This window comes from Typopeltis vanoorti, chromosome 19, assembly GCF_054136105.1.
Source record: "Typopeltis vanoorti isolate ZY-2024b chromosome 19, IOZ_Tvanoo_1.0, whole genome shotgun sequence".
In the NCBI taxonomy this organism is placed as follows: Eukaryota; Metazoa; Arthropoda; class Arachnida; order Uropygi; family Thelyphonidae; genus Typopeltis; species Typopeltis vanoorti.
This window is the reverse complement of record NC_143567.1, coordinates 71,591,022-71,606,395: the sequence shown is the minus strand read 5'-3', so window position 1 is coordinate 71,606,395 and position 15,374 is coordinate 71,591,022. Positions and strand designations below refer to the sequence as shown.

Genomic DNA, 15,374 nt, shown 5'->3' with positions numbered 1-15,374 from the left:
ACCTTTTTTGAGGTCTCATCAGTGAGTAGCTAGACCTAGAATATCAGAGTTTAAGTGAAAAGAACTTACATACTTTCGCTATACAAATGCCAGAAAGGTGTGTCACTATATTATATTGTAATATATTATAACTAAGATGAAAAGCCAAACGGCTATTTTTTTTTTTCTGGCGAGGTTGATAAGTTAAGGGGATAAAAATCCCTTATTGTTTTTCAGCCAGTAAGCGAAACTAAGATCGAAAACTACGATCTGAACGTTTCATGCCGACGAACTGTCGGCAGATCCAAGCGTAAGTGACCAATTGGTAGTGCCACACCAAGGCAACTCGTTGCAAAGGTGGAGCAAGCTCCCTCACTATTCTTGATATTCGTCATGAAACATTAGTCGGCATGAAACGTTCAGATCGTAGTTTTCGATCTTAGTTTCGCTTACTGGCTGAAAAACAATAAGGGATTTTTATCCCCTTAACTTATCAACCTCGCCAGAAAAAAAATAGCCGTTTGGCTTTTCATCTTAGTTATAATACATTATAATATAATATAGTGACACACCTTTCTGGCATTCGTATAGTGAAAGTATGTAAGTTCTTTTCACTTAAACTCTGATATTCTAGGTCTAGCAACTCACTGATGAGACCTCAAAAAAGGTTGAAACCGGTCTGGGTAGTGACCTCTCCTCATGATGTAAAGCAGTACTACATCTCCTAGGAGCTGTGTGTTTTTACATTATGAGAAAATATCAAGAATAGTGAGGGAGCTTGCTCCACCTTTGTAACGAGTTGCCTTGGTGTGGCACTACCAAGTGGTCACTTACGCTTGGATCCGCCGACAGTTCGTTGGCATGAAACGTTCAGATCATAGTTTTCGATCTTAGTTTCGCTTACTGGCCTGAAAAACGATAAGGAATTTTTATCCCCTTAACTTATCAACCTCGCCAGAAAAAAAAAAAAAAATAGCCGTTTAGCTTTTCATCTTAGATAAAAGAATTTACTATAGTCATCCACTCAATAGAAACCAGGAATGATCCTATGTGATATTTGAAAATAGTTTGTTAGATTTTTTCTTACATCAGACTAACTTTTCAGTCAACTATTATGCATACATCACAGAACAATAGTTGATCCATGCAAGCTTCTAAATTCCACATTTTTTTTGTCTTTAACTTACTGTAATGGTTCCTACATGTTTCAGTAGTTTAGTAATGTTATGGTTCACGTTAGCCCTTTATTATAATTTATGCTTCCTAACCCAAGCCTGTGTAGCTCAGTGGAAGTGGCATTTGCACTCCACGACGCCTAGTCGCCGACTAGACATCGTGGAGTCTAGTCAGCGACTTGCCGTTGCCAGAGATCAACTGGCAATGGCAAGCGGGCTTTTTCTCCTAAAAACTCAGGTTTTTCGTCCCATAAACTCAAGAAAATCGATCGTCGAACCCACACTATTTTCAGACATTAATATATATCATGTTTTTGTGTTATTAGGGACCACAAGATGGTGGCACTGGTTAGCCATCTCTTCACTGCATAGCGATTAACTTACTGATAGCCTTGGGCCAGCTCTATCTGATTGGCTGCCAGTGGAGATTGAACAGTCTTCAATAGTTAGACAGGACTAAAATGGCCTCATCTACAAAACACGGTAGCTGTTTTTTTTAATCATAACCCAGAAGAAGCCACAAGTATATGCGGCCAAATAAACCCAATATATTCCTTCTTATAATTAGATTTTACTGGTTGAAAATCTGCATATTCATTATATATCCTTGCATGTACATGTACATGCAAGGTGTGAGGAGCAAGAGATATCTAATGATGTACTGGTGTAGCAAAAAATATCATCACATTCCTGCCATGTATCCTCAAGGGGTGTATAGGATATGATAGTACTACATGAAAAATTTACATCATTACTAATTTCCTATCTACAATTTTCCTCCAAATCAGTCTGTTAGTTGTCAAGACTACAACATTATCAGATCTTATATTTCTATCTTCTAAGGCACTTTTTACTGTATCTAGCAAAAAATATGATAGCATAAAATCACTGCACAAATTACTTTAATTATTAATTTATACATATACAAATATATATTTGGGGGGGGGGGGGGGTGAAAGGGTTACATCTATATGTATTATGACCTAAAACCTAGAATTGAAAGCCCAGGAGTTACTTTTATTTCTGATGGAATTCAGTTATCCTGGTTGTGTCACTAAGGCCCAAGAATTAAAAATAACAAATATCTAGAGGAGTTGAGGAGATTGGAGATAAACAAATTTACCTGACGAAAGCATGCCACTGTAATGCAATGATGAAACTAATCAACATGCAGAAGTAATCAATGTATTACACTGCTGGAAAGAAGTCAATCACCATGGTGTGAGGAACAAAGCCACAGCACACACACACACCTTAACAAGATGTGGGATTTATTTTGGCTGAAATGACTGCAGCAATCCTAAGAAGCATATTTTCCTCAATTGTATGATAGTAATCAATGCAAATTTTGGACCAATCTTCCTGTAGACATGTAATGAGGCCCTTGATTGTTGTGGTGAGGATGCTCTTTGATCTTACCCAATGCTCTGGTTCATCCCAGAGATGTTCAATAGGATTCAGATTAGGGCTCAGTGGAGGCCAGTTAAGTGTGGTGATGTTCATGTTCACAAACCACTCAGTTGCAGCAGCCTTATGACACAGTGCACTGTCTTGCTGAAATAGGCAAAGGTCAGTTCGGTATACATGCCACAAAGTAGGAAGCACTGCATTGTTCAGAATGTTCAAGATACCTAGGAGTTCTACGTCCGTGCCACCACAAATAGAGGGTCTGAGGCCCAACCAGGAAAAATGGGACATACCATCACACCGCCACCTCCGAATTTCACAGTTGGGGTTATGCACCCTAGTAAGAGACATTCACTGGACATCTGTCCATACGGTTAGCCTAGTTGCTTTGCACTTCGCAACCATATGCCTGGGGAAGGAGTGTCCTGGGTTCGATTCTCAATGCCGAAGTGAGGAGCTTAAGGATCTTCCTCAGCCATAGCCAAGTTAGCCGGCCTTGGGCGTGGACAGCAGGGTTTTTTCTCCCAGTTTATCTGGAGTTTTTCATCCTGCAAGCAGGCAAACCGGCCCCGTGAACACATGGATCTACAGCCATAAATACTTAACCTCCCATGAGGGGGGCTCAATGTGCCCCAATAAGGATGGGGGAAAAAGAGAGGAAACTCCATATGAATAAATAAATAAACTGGACACCTGTCACACTCCCACCCACCTGCTCGGTAGAGGGTGTAGCATAATTTGTCGCTCCATAACAGTTTTCCAAGCTTCCATGTTCCTCTGTACAAGCTCTTTGTACAACTGAAGACGACGCTGCATGCTAGTTCAGATAATGTGGGGCTTGCATATTGCAGTCTTAACATGGAAACCCATGTTGTGAGTCTTGGTTCTTAATGTTTATGCACAAATTTGCATTCCAGTCAATGTCTGGAACTCCACATTCAACATGTCAGCCAAAGAATAGTAGTTTTTACATATTATCCTTCATAGTAACCTAGTCATGTTCAGTGAGTGTAGTGGGTCATCCACTGCAGGTAGTTTGCAGCTGACTCCCTGCACTTCCATCTCAGTATAGTATCACTGATTGTTGACCTGTGATGGCCCAATTCGTCAACAAATTGCCAAATAGATAGGCCTGCAATGTGGCATTCTATCACTATGCCTCTTTCAAACTCCATCAATTCTCTTTTTGCAGCCATTTCATCCAGACAGAGTTACATTTTGGAAGCATCATATACCTTCCATTTATATGGAAGGTATATGATGGGGTTGTCTCATGGGGTTGTCTGCTGACTTCTTTCCAAGCAACATATATACCATCAACCATCTGATTTATACTAAGACAGGTACAGACAGCAGATTAATGCTGAAGTATACATTTGCAAATCCCTTAAAATATTGTTACAATATGCATGATTACGACTCATTCATACTCTTGCATGATGAGTGTATCTAAAACTTTGTATCCATGTTATTTGAATTTCAATGGTAACTTTACATCCATGATATATTTATATACCATCATCTGTTTTGTATGATAGATAAAACACCTCATGACTAGTAGAGTGGTTAATGTCCTGGATATTTCAATAATAAGAGCATGCATTTCAATTCAACTGTGTTCCTTAATCCAGCCACTAACCAGACTGAAATGGTAAGGGTGGGCAATGGTAAGTTGTTAAGGAAAACATATCATTTTGGAAGATTCCATTTGTGTAACAGATTACAATCACAGGCAAGCAAACATGATCACATAATAGGTGTGACCATTTTGAAAGTAGTAAGTAATTCTGGAAAATCTGAACAAACCTAGTGTTTAATATTAGAAAACCAAACTGTTACTGATCATCACTTAAAAAAGATTGACACCATCATCATCATCAAATTCATGATATGTACCCTCAAGGGGTGTACAGGATATGATAGTACTACGTGAAAAATTTACATCATTACTAACTTCCTATCTACAATTTTCCTCCAAATCAGTCTGTCACTTGTCAAGACTCCAATATTATCAATATCAGATCTTATATTTCTATCATCTAAGGCACATTGTACCGTATCGTTCCACCTACATCTTGGTTTTCCTCTGGCCATTTTCCTGACTAGCTGGCAGAGAACACTTGTTTTGCTAATCTTTCCTTGCCCATTCTGTTTAAATGACAATACCACCTGAGATTAGTTCTGCTAATGCATTCCTGGATACCGACAATGTCAAGTTCTTTACAAATATCCTTGTTTTTAATATGATATTGCCATTGATGGCATTTGTTCACGCCTCTAATCTTTCTCAGGACTCTCATATCTGCGGTCTCTAGTCTTTGGTAAAGTGTTTTACTTCTGACCCAGCTCTCAGATCCATAAGTTAAAACTGGTTTGAAACTGTCTTGTGTACAGCTAATTTAGTGTTCCGACTAATTTCTCTCTTATTCCATATGAATTTATTCAATTGACTTCCTACCATACCAGCTTTGTTGATTCTGTTGTCTATTTCCATATTTAATTTACCATCTTCAGTAAAAATCGTGCCTAAGTAGCTGAAATGTTTTACTTGTTCCACATGTTCTCCATTCACAACACAGTTGACATTTTCAATGATTCTGCCTATTTACATTGTCTTTGTCTTTTTATTGCTGACCTTCATACCATATCTATTACAACGGTTACTCAATTTAGTCAGGGAGTCTTGCAAACTTGTAGCGGATTTATTTAGAAGCATAACATAGTCCGCATAAAGCAAAGAGCTGACATTAACATCTCCAATTCTGATATCATGCTTAATACCACTTTCGTTCATAATGTGATCCATATAGATTCATTATCCATATAGATAATGAATAACAGAGGGGATAATGTACATCCTTGTCTCACGCTAGATTTAACATTAAACCATCTTCCTGTACGTTATTCGATTCTAACTGCCGACTTACAACTCAAAAACAGACTAAGTATTGCTTGATATAATGCCCCACTGACACCATGTAACTGTAGCATATTAATAGCTTCTCTCTTGGTACCTTGTCATATGCCTTTTCCAGATCGGCAAAACTAAAATACAGATCTTTGCTATATTCCCATGCTTTCTCCACTATTTGTCGTACACTGAAGATCTGATCCTGACAGCCTCTATTTGGCCTGAATCCAGCTTATTCTTCACCAAGCTTTTCTTCCACAATTCTTCTCAACCGTTTCTCAAGTATGCTTGCATATATTTTGCCATGAACACTCAGTAGGGAAATACCTCTGTAATTCTCACATTCAGTTTTATTTCCCTTTTTATATTTGGGCACTATTAGAGCTCTACTGCAATCATCGGAAATTCGTCCCTCTGTCCAGGCTTTCTGAACTATGCAGTGCAGCCACTGTAAGACTTTTATACCACCATACTTCAGTATTTCTGGTCGAATATCATCTACTCCTGCTACCTTTCCACATTTCAAGCCTTTGATGGCTTTTTCTACTTCAAGTATGGATATGTATTCCTCACTGTATGCCTGTTGAGTGTTTTTTACCACTGTGCTATCACTGCTTGTTTCATTTAGCAATTTTTCGAAGTAATTACTCCATACTTCAAGGATATCTTTTTCTCCTGTTTTCATGTAAAAGAAGTTAGAGATGATCATCTCTAACTCCTTTTACAGCACTCTTTCCTCCATTTCTAAGCTTCTTCAACAACCTCCAGAATATCTTACCACCTTCTTGATATTTATTTTCTATGTTCTTGCCAAAGACCTCCCATGACTTTTGTTTAGCTATTTTACACAGTGTTTAGCTTTCTTACATTTGTCTCTGTATTCTCTAAGAGCACAAGCTGATTTATTTGCCAGGAACTTTTGATATGCATTCTTCTTTTCCTTCATTGCCTCTTTAACTTCCTGTGTCCACCACGGAGTTCTGATTTTTCTTTCCTTGCAGACAACCTCACCACATGCCTCTCTGGCTAATCAATCAGGGTTTCTTCAAGGCTTGCCACTGAATCTCCCAGGTGTGGTTCCTGTTCTCAAACTCTTTCATTTTTTCTTCAATAATCTTTGTGTATTTTAGTCTACAGTTCACATCTGAGAGCTGCTCGACTTTTATTCACTTTAAAACTTTCTTACATGTTATTGTTTTCAATACGAAATTCAATTTTATCCTACTCGAAACTAAATACTAAATAGTGATCGCTTCCAATTTCAAATCCTCTGTACACTCTGGTGTCCTGCGCCAGGGAGAAAACATCACTATCAACAATAACATAGTCAATGAGACTTTTCTTATTTCTTGCCTCTTCTCTCCATGTGAATTTGTGCATATTTTCATGTTGGAACATGGTGTTAGTAATAACCAATCCATGTCTTGAGCAGAAATCCAACAGGTATTTGCCATTATTATTGGCTTTGCTCTTTTCTCCAAATTTTCCCAAAATATTTTTTGTATGTCTGACAATCATTTTCTACTCTGCTATTTAGATCCCCAACAAGGAACAACTTTTCCTTTTTCATTGTGTCAGTTGCTTTTCTAAAGCATCAAAAAATTCCTCCACTTCTACCATAGTAGAACCTTCTGTGGGACCATAGGCACAAATAAGTCTCATTGTCCCCACCCATTGTCATATTTGCCCACATTATTTGTCTACTTGAGACTGCCTGCCATTCAAGAAGATTAGCCTCGTATTTTGTGTTGAATACTATGGCTAATACTTCTTTTCCTTGATTGTCATTGCCTGAATATAACATTTTGTATTTATTGCTCAGAAAGATCTCACCAGTTTTGGTCTTTTTTGTTTCAGTCACCCCTATTATGTCGATCTGGTACTTATCTAATTCATCAGCTAGCTCCATTTCTTTGCCATTTAGGCTTCTTATGTTGATAGTACCGATCTGTAACTCTGGTGATGTTGAGTTGGGGTGTGCTTTCAGATTTGTTCCAGTAGCTGACTTTTCACTGTTATTCCCTGGTGAAAACAACGGACGCCTTGTTTAACTGAGTGACACCCCAGCCGGCATGAAATTTTGTCGTGTTGTACCATCATTTTCTATATTGGTTTAAGTCAATAAGAATACAATTTGGTTGGCTAAATCCCAAATTGCCAGCCCATCCTCGTTCGTTCAGTATCCAGGTAGATACCCAACAGGGTGCACCACGAGAAGGTGAGGATTGGACATTAGGTCAGAAGCCCTGGTCGGTTCTCCACATTCCTTTAAAGGCAATGTGGAGGTCTCATCAGATGACACCAATGTTTATAAAATAGAGGGGGTGGGAAGTGGATTATGGCTATTAGAAAAATGTAGCAAATACTGTTTTTTTTTTTTTTTTGTTAACTGTTTAAAACAAACAAACAGATGCACTGATATGACCGGAATCATCATAATCATCTTTTCTTTAATGTTTTAGGCTATGACCACAGCTTAGTCACCACAGCCATATAACATGGCTTCACATTAATCTAATGAATACTATGAAAGGAGAAAAAATACAGTTCTAAACAGATGTGTACAGCTATCTACTCAACTTGCTCTGTCACAACTGCATGTAATCTCAGTAGAACACCATATGCAGGTTTTATCCAATAAGGCAGAAAAACCCTGCCACATGAGACTTATAACTCATCATCAGTTGAAAAGCTCTAATAAAGGTACTTTATACCTAAACAGGATTCAAATTTGGGTCTTTCCCAGTAAGTTCATCATTCCCAACCCAGCCAAAAAAGGACGACTGTGAATTAAATAACAAGAAATCAAACAATGCAGAACATATTTAAGATGACAAAGATCTATACACTGCATTAAATATGTTTAAAATTGATTTTTAAACATATTTCAAAAAACGAGCCATAGACTCAGCCCCACTCAAACCTTCTATCTGGCTAAGATATGTAGATGATGTGTTCTCTATTTGGCCTCATGGCCCAGACACGTTAGATTCCTTCCTTGGTCATCTCAATAGCCTACATCCAAGAATCCAGTTTACTATGGAAAAGGAAAAGAACAATTGTTTACCCTTCCTAGACACCTTAGTCACGCGCCTGCCTAATGATACACTTGCCTTCACTGTATACAGAAAACCCACACACACAGGCAGATACATTCACAAACTCTCCCACCACCACCCCTCACAACAATATGGCATCATTAAAACCCTTACCAAGAGAGCCCACAATCTTTGTTCCAGTGGAACCGCCCTCACTACTGAGCTTAACCACATACACAGAACTTTCCTCTCCAATGGCTACAGCGAACACAGCATCAAAAAAATAATCAATTCCTCCCGCATTCCCCGTCCCACTCGTCAACAAGAATTTAAAAATGCCATCACCATACCCTACATCCGTGGCACTTCAGAAAAAATAGCCAAGATACTAAAAAAGTATAACCTACACACAGCATATAAGCCCTACCGCAAACTGGCTAACCTTATCCGTTCTACGAAAGATCAGCTCCCTCCTCTCTCTCTGCCTGGAGTTTACAAAGTACCCTGTTCCTGTAAGCTTGCGTACTTTGGACAGACAGGCAGATCAGCATCCATCCGCCTAGAGGAACACAAGTCGTACATTGTTAAACACAACTATGGGCATTCAGGCTTGGCTGACCATGTTTTGACACCACCCACAGAGTATCATGGAAGAAAACCACCATGCTCCACCACAGCAAATTCAAGAAAGAGAGACTTTTCTTAGAAGCAGCAGCAGCTCTCAAAAACCAACCAAATCTTAACAAATACGGTTGCATTAAGCTTCCGAAGATTTGGGAAACAGTCATCACCAGAGGTCCCACCTTACATTCCAGGCCACCTACAACTGCCCTTAGAGGGCGCTCCACCTAGATAGGACTCTATTGTCACCCACGTGGTTGGGCTTAGTATTGTAAGTTTTTGTGTGCATGTTACATTAATTGTCTTTGTAATCCCCGTAGATGTCCTAGTGACTAGGACGAAATATAGGAAGTATTAAATTCTATTTTAATTCTTTTTGAGTGTTGTAAAAAATCCATTAAACCTCCAACATAATGTCCTCACAGCACTTAAGCCTCTACACAAGAATAGTAGCAAAACTTTAACCTTCTTAATACTGTTATGGCAAACTTATCATTGATGAGTATAGTATAGCTTAAAAATATCTTTCCACACACACACACACACACACACACACACACACACACACACACACACACACACACACACACACACACAAATTTCACAAACAGCAAGGGAGATTTAGAGAACTTATAACAGAGATAACTTACTTGCTATGTAACGTTTTACAGCTGCTTCCTGAGTATGCAACATAAGCCCGAATAAATCTTCCCATCTCTGTGATTTAAAACAGGTCTAAAATAGAAATGAAATATCAATTTGTGAAGTCAGTCAGAAAAAAATATTAAGTTGATATAATAAAATTCACATCGCATCAAATATACATTACCCTTGTTTCCTTAGATAACCCCAAAGAGTACAATGATTCCAATAACAAGGAATATTTATTTATTAGAAGACTAGTACATTGATGTATTCTAGTCTTTCGATAACAATTTTTCTCTGAATATCTGAGTAGATGATATTTATAAGTGATATCTATAAAACTCCATCGGCATCAATTTCCTGATATGTACCTCCCAAGGGCTGTTCATGTTACTATGACAGCACTACATGATTAATCACCTATCAACAATTTTCTTCCAAATCAATCTATTAATTGTGAGCACTCCAATACTGTCATATCTAACATACTGAGCTTCTAAGGTACTTTTGACAGAATCAATGCAGCTAGACCTTGGTCTTCCTCTGGGTCTCCTTCCTGTCATTTTGGCATCAAACACCTGTTTTGCTAATCTTTCTTCACCCATTCAATTTAAGTGGGCTAATCTAAGATAGCCATACCACCTTAGATTAGCTGGGCTGACACATTCTTGAATGTCAAGTTCCTTTCTAATATCTTCATTTTTAATATGATTCTGTGATTGATGACATCAGTTCCCTCCCCTAATTTTTTTTCAGAGCCCTCATATCTGTGGTCTCTAGTCTTTGATCAAGTGCTTTATTTCTAACCCAACTCTCAGACCCATAACTGTCTTGTATACTGCTAGTTTGGTGTTTTGGCTAATTTCTCTCTTGTTTTCCATATGAATTTATTCAGCTGGCTACTCACCACAACAGCTTTGTTTATTCTGTTGACTATTTCCAGACTTATCCTTTCATCTTCACTAAAAACTGTGCCTAAATAGCTGAAATATTTTACTTGTTCTGTAGGATCTCCATTCAGAATGCAGTTGAAGTTTTCTACACTACTGTCTATTTTCATAATTTTGGTGTCATTTTATTGCTGATTTTCATGCTAAATTTGTTTACAGCTCTTATTCGATTTAGTTATAGAATCCTGCAGACAAGTACTAGAGGTATTTAGGAGTATATCATCTGCATAAAGCAAAGAGCTAAGTTTGACAATATCAAGTTTGATCTGACTTTCTTTCATAATGTGATCTACATAGACGATGAATAAGAGTGGAGATAATATGCATTCTTATCTTACCCCTGATTTTACATAAAACTATCTTCCTGTATTTCCTTCAATTCTAATTACTGACTGACAATATAGAATATGGATTGCTCTGTATAACCCTTCATCCCATATAATTAAATTATAGTGTTTTATGTAAAATCAGGGGTAAGATAAGAATGCATAAATCTTACCTGGAACACTTAGTAGAGAAATTACTCCGCAATTCTCATATTTAGTTTTAATTCCTTTTTTATAGATGGGTACTATGAGCTCTACTCCAAGCATTGACAATTCGACCTTCTGACCAGACCCTGTGAATTATGCAGTATAGCTACTGCAAAACTTTTATACCTCCATACTTAAGCATTTCTGTTCGAATATCATCTATTCCAGTTGCCTTTCCACATTATTTTTGATGGCTTTTTCCACCTCGTGTCGGTATGTACTCCTCTTTGCATTCCTCTTGAAAATTTTCTAGTATGGTTCTGTCGCTGCTTGGTTCATTTAACAGTCTTTCAAAGTAATTACTCCACAAATCTAGGATATCGTTATTTTCAGTTTTCATGGCATCTTTATCATCTTTAATGCATTTATAATACTCTTTCCTCCATTTCTAAGCTTCTTCAATAGCTTCTAGAACTTTTTGCCACCTTCCTGATATTTATTTTCTATATTCTTATCAAAGTCTTACCATGACTTTTGTTTAGCTACTTTTACACAGAGCTTAGCTCTCTTACATTTTTCTCTGTATCCTTTTATGACATCTGCCAACTTAATCCTAGGAACTTTTGGGATGCTTTCTTCTTTGCCAGGACTGATTCTTTAACTTGAGTCCACCATGGTGTTATTATTTTTCCATCCTTGCAGACAACTTCACCATATACCTCCCTAACTGAAACAATCAACGTCTTCTTCAGAGTATGCCACTGAGACTTCAATGTTTGGTTCTTGTTTTCATTTATTTCATTTTTTTTTCAATAATGTTTGTATAGTTCAGTTTACAATTTAAATGTAAAAGCAGCTCAACTTTAATTCTTTTTAAAACTTTCTTACATACTGCGTTCTTTTCAATGTGATATCCATTTTTATCCTGCTTAGTACTATAAGTAATGTCACTTCCAATTTCAAATCCTCTGTACACGCTTGTATCCTGAATGGGCATGAAGATATCACTATCAACAATGACATAGTCAATGAGGCTTTTCTTATTTCTTGTGTCTTCTACATATGTGAAATTGCACATATTTATGTTGAAACATTGTGTTCGTAATGACTAATTTGTGTCTTGAGCAGAAGTTCAGTAAATACTTACCATTGTTATTAGCATTGCACTTTTCTCCAAATTTTCCCAAAATGTTCCTATATGCCTGGGGATCATTTCCTACTCTGCTGTTCAGATCTCCAACAAGGACCACTTTTACCATCTTCTTTAGGTCAGTTGCCTGTTCTAATGACTCAAAAAAAATTCCTTCACTTTTTCCTTGGAAGAATCTTCTGTGGGATCATAGGTAAAAATAAGTTACGTTCATGTCCCATTTCGAAGTTTGTCCACATAACTCTACTTGCTGTCTTCCAATCAAGAAGTTTATCTTCATGTTTGGTGTTGAATGCTTTTGCTAAGCATTCCTTTCCTTGATTATTATTGCCTGAAAATAACATCCTGTACTTATTATTTAGTAAGACCTCACCTGTGTTTGTCTTCTTTGTCTCAGTAATGTCAGTTATGTCCACATGGTACTTTTCCAATTCTTCTGCAAGTTCAATTTCCTTTCCATTAATACTCCTCATACTCATAGTTCCTATCTTCAGTTCTTCTGATGTTGGGTTAATTCTTCTTCTTCTTCTAGATATTGAGCTGCAGCTTGTTCCAGTAGCTGACTATTCACTGTTCAACCTGGTTCACTGACGAAAACAGAGAGGGCCTTGTTCACCAGGTGATGCCGCAGCCAACATGAAATCTCATAATGTTGTACCATCATATGCATTTATGGTTTAAGAAAATACAGCAGACAATTTAATTGCCTAAGTCCCAAACTGCCAACCCATCCCCCATATCCAGTAGATACTTATTAACAGGACACATCATGCAAAGGCGAGGATTGGACATTAGGCCAGAAGCCTCAGTCGGTTCTCTGCATTCCTGAAAGGTGACGTGGGAGAGTCTCTTCCCAGTTATTTGGCTTTGACCCTTAGGTGATTCCCTATAAAACAATCATCAACCTATATATACAAGGTGACAAAAAAATAAAATACCAAGTTCAAAAGTCAATGTTTTTTATTCAAATTCAATGAAAATGGGATATAATATAGACAAAATTTCTATAACTTTTGAGCCTCATACAAGAATGTTTTGCATGACATTCTTGCACTTAGCCATGTTTTGATTTATTCTGATAATTTCTTTTAGTTGAACAATGTTTATAGGCTTGTTAGCAAATACACAGTCCTTAAAACAATTGCATAGGTAGAAATCAGAGTTTCTAAGCCGTGGAGAGTCTGCTCAAATTTAGTGTTCAGACTCAATACGCACCTCCCAAAATGTTTTGAAAATTGTTCTCTAGCCATAATTAATGTATGTGGTGAAATAACATCCCAATAGAATCAGAATTAATCCAAAAGTGAGGGATAAAGTGATGCCAGTTATTTACAAAACATTTCAAGCACACTGACATATCGCTCCTTTGCAATGGTGACTTTTGTTCTATGCTCTTTAAAGAAGGTGGAGCCAATAAGACCAATGTTTCTCAAACTTTTGTAATCCCTATGATTAATGAAAGGTCATATTTTACAACTGGAGGTGAGCCTTTGTAAGCCCCTCCCTCAAAATAAAAAATTGTGCACTAGTCTGGCACACATAACCGTAATAATTTTCAGTGGAAAATTAGAATAGAAATGGGATATATTTGAATTATATCAAAAAGTGAGCCACTTGTAAAGTATTTAATTTTAAATGTATTTAAGTTCAAGCATTCAAAGAATTAAGTTAGTACAAAAAAGAACAAATTATATTAAAAATATTAATATCAAAAATGACTGCTTTCTTTCTTTCACATTTGGCTTCATATTTGACCAATTTCCATTTCTGTTGTTTTCAGATAAAGAAGTGCTGAAAACCCAACTTTGCCAGTTGGGCTTTCGGTTTTGCAGTTTTAAGACAAGGAGAATTGCGGTGAGTATTTCTCTTCTATATCTCTGAGTCCAGGTTATTCCAAACATACATCACAACAAAAAGTCCAAAACTTTCTCCATGAACAAGCTTCTTAGTGAAATGACTGAAGCTAGTTCTATAAGGTTATCTGTCTCTTTCAATGAATGCTTATCCTCGATATATTACATGTGCTATATCTATATAAAAGGATTTCTGACTCACTCAAATCCTGTAAGTGATTCTGGAAATTATATTTTGAAATTATCACAGACTTCATAAGTGTTGCTTGAAGCTGATAATCAAGTTAGAAATTTTTTTCTCCAAACACATGCAAGAAATCATTCAAAATTTAAAATCATCATCAAATTCCTGCCATGTACCCTAAAGGGGGTGTTACAGGATATCATAGTACTACATGAAAAATTTACATCATTACTAACTTCCTATCTACAATTTTCCTCCAGATCAATCTGTTACTTGTCAAGACTCCAATATTATCAGATCTTTGATGCCATCTGTTCATGCCTCTAATCTTTCTCAGGACCCTCATATCTGCGGTCTCCAGTCTTTGGTCAAGTGTTTTACTTCTGACCCAACTCTCAGATCCATAAGTTAAAACTGGTTTGAACACTGTCTTGTATACAGCTAATTTAATGTTCCGACTAATTTCTCTCTTATTCCATATGAATTTATTCAATTGACTTCCTACTGTACCAGCTTTATTGATTCTGTTGTCTATTTCCACATTTAATTTACCATCTTCACTAAAAATCATGCCTAAGTAGGTGAAATGTTTTACTTGTTCCACAGGTTCTCCATTCACAATGCAGTTGACATTTTCAACAATTCTACCTATTTTCATTGTCTTTGTCTTTTTAATGCTGACCTTCATACCATACCTATTACAACAGTTATTCAATTTAGTCAGGGAATCTTGCAAACTTGCAGTGAATTTATTCAGAAGTATAACATTGTCCGCATAAAGCAAATAGCTGACATTAATCAGCTATTTGTTATCTCCAATTTTGATATCATGTTTAATACCACTTTCCTTCATAATTTAAAATCATTCATTTTAAAATTTGCAAAATCTTGACTGTCAGATTTCTTCTATAGTTCCATTTTTGTGCAAATCACTCTTAATCATGAAATTAATGGTTATGAGTGATGATGATACAATGACATCTTTTCA

The 15,374-nt window shown here is 37.0% G+C and overlaps 1 protein-coding gene across 1 annotated transcript in view; it reads right to left on the bottom strand.

Annotated features, from left to right (window-relative positions):
- LOC150096239 (midasin) overlaps positions 1 to 15,374 on the bottom strand; it is a 1,081,806-nt gene that overhangs the window by 893,592 nt on the left and 172,840 nt on the right. The window contains exon 16 of the mRNA XM_090409469.1: positions 9,782 to 9,866. Coding sequence (XP_090265595.1) covers positions 9,782 to 9,866 — 85 coding nt within the window. The remainder of the gene's footprint in view (positions 1 to 9,781; positions 9,867 to 15,374) is intronic.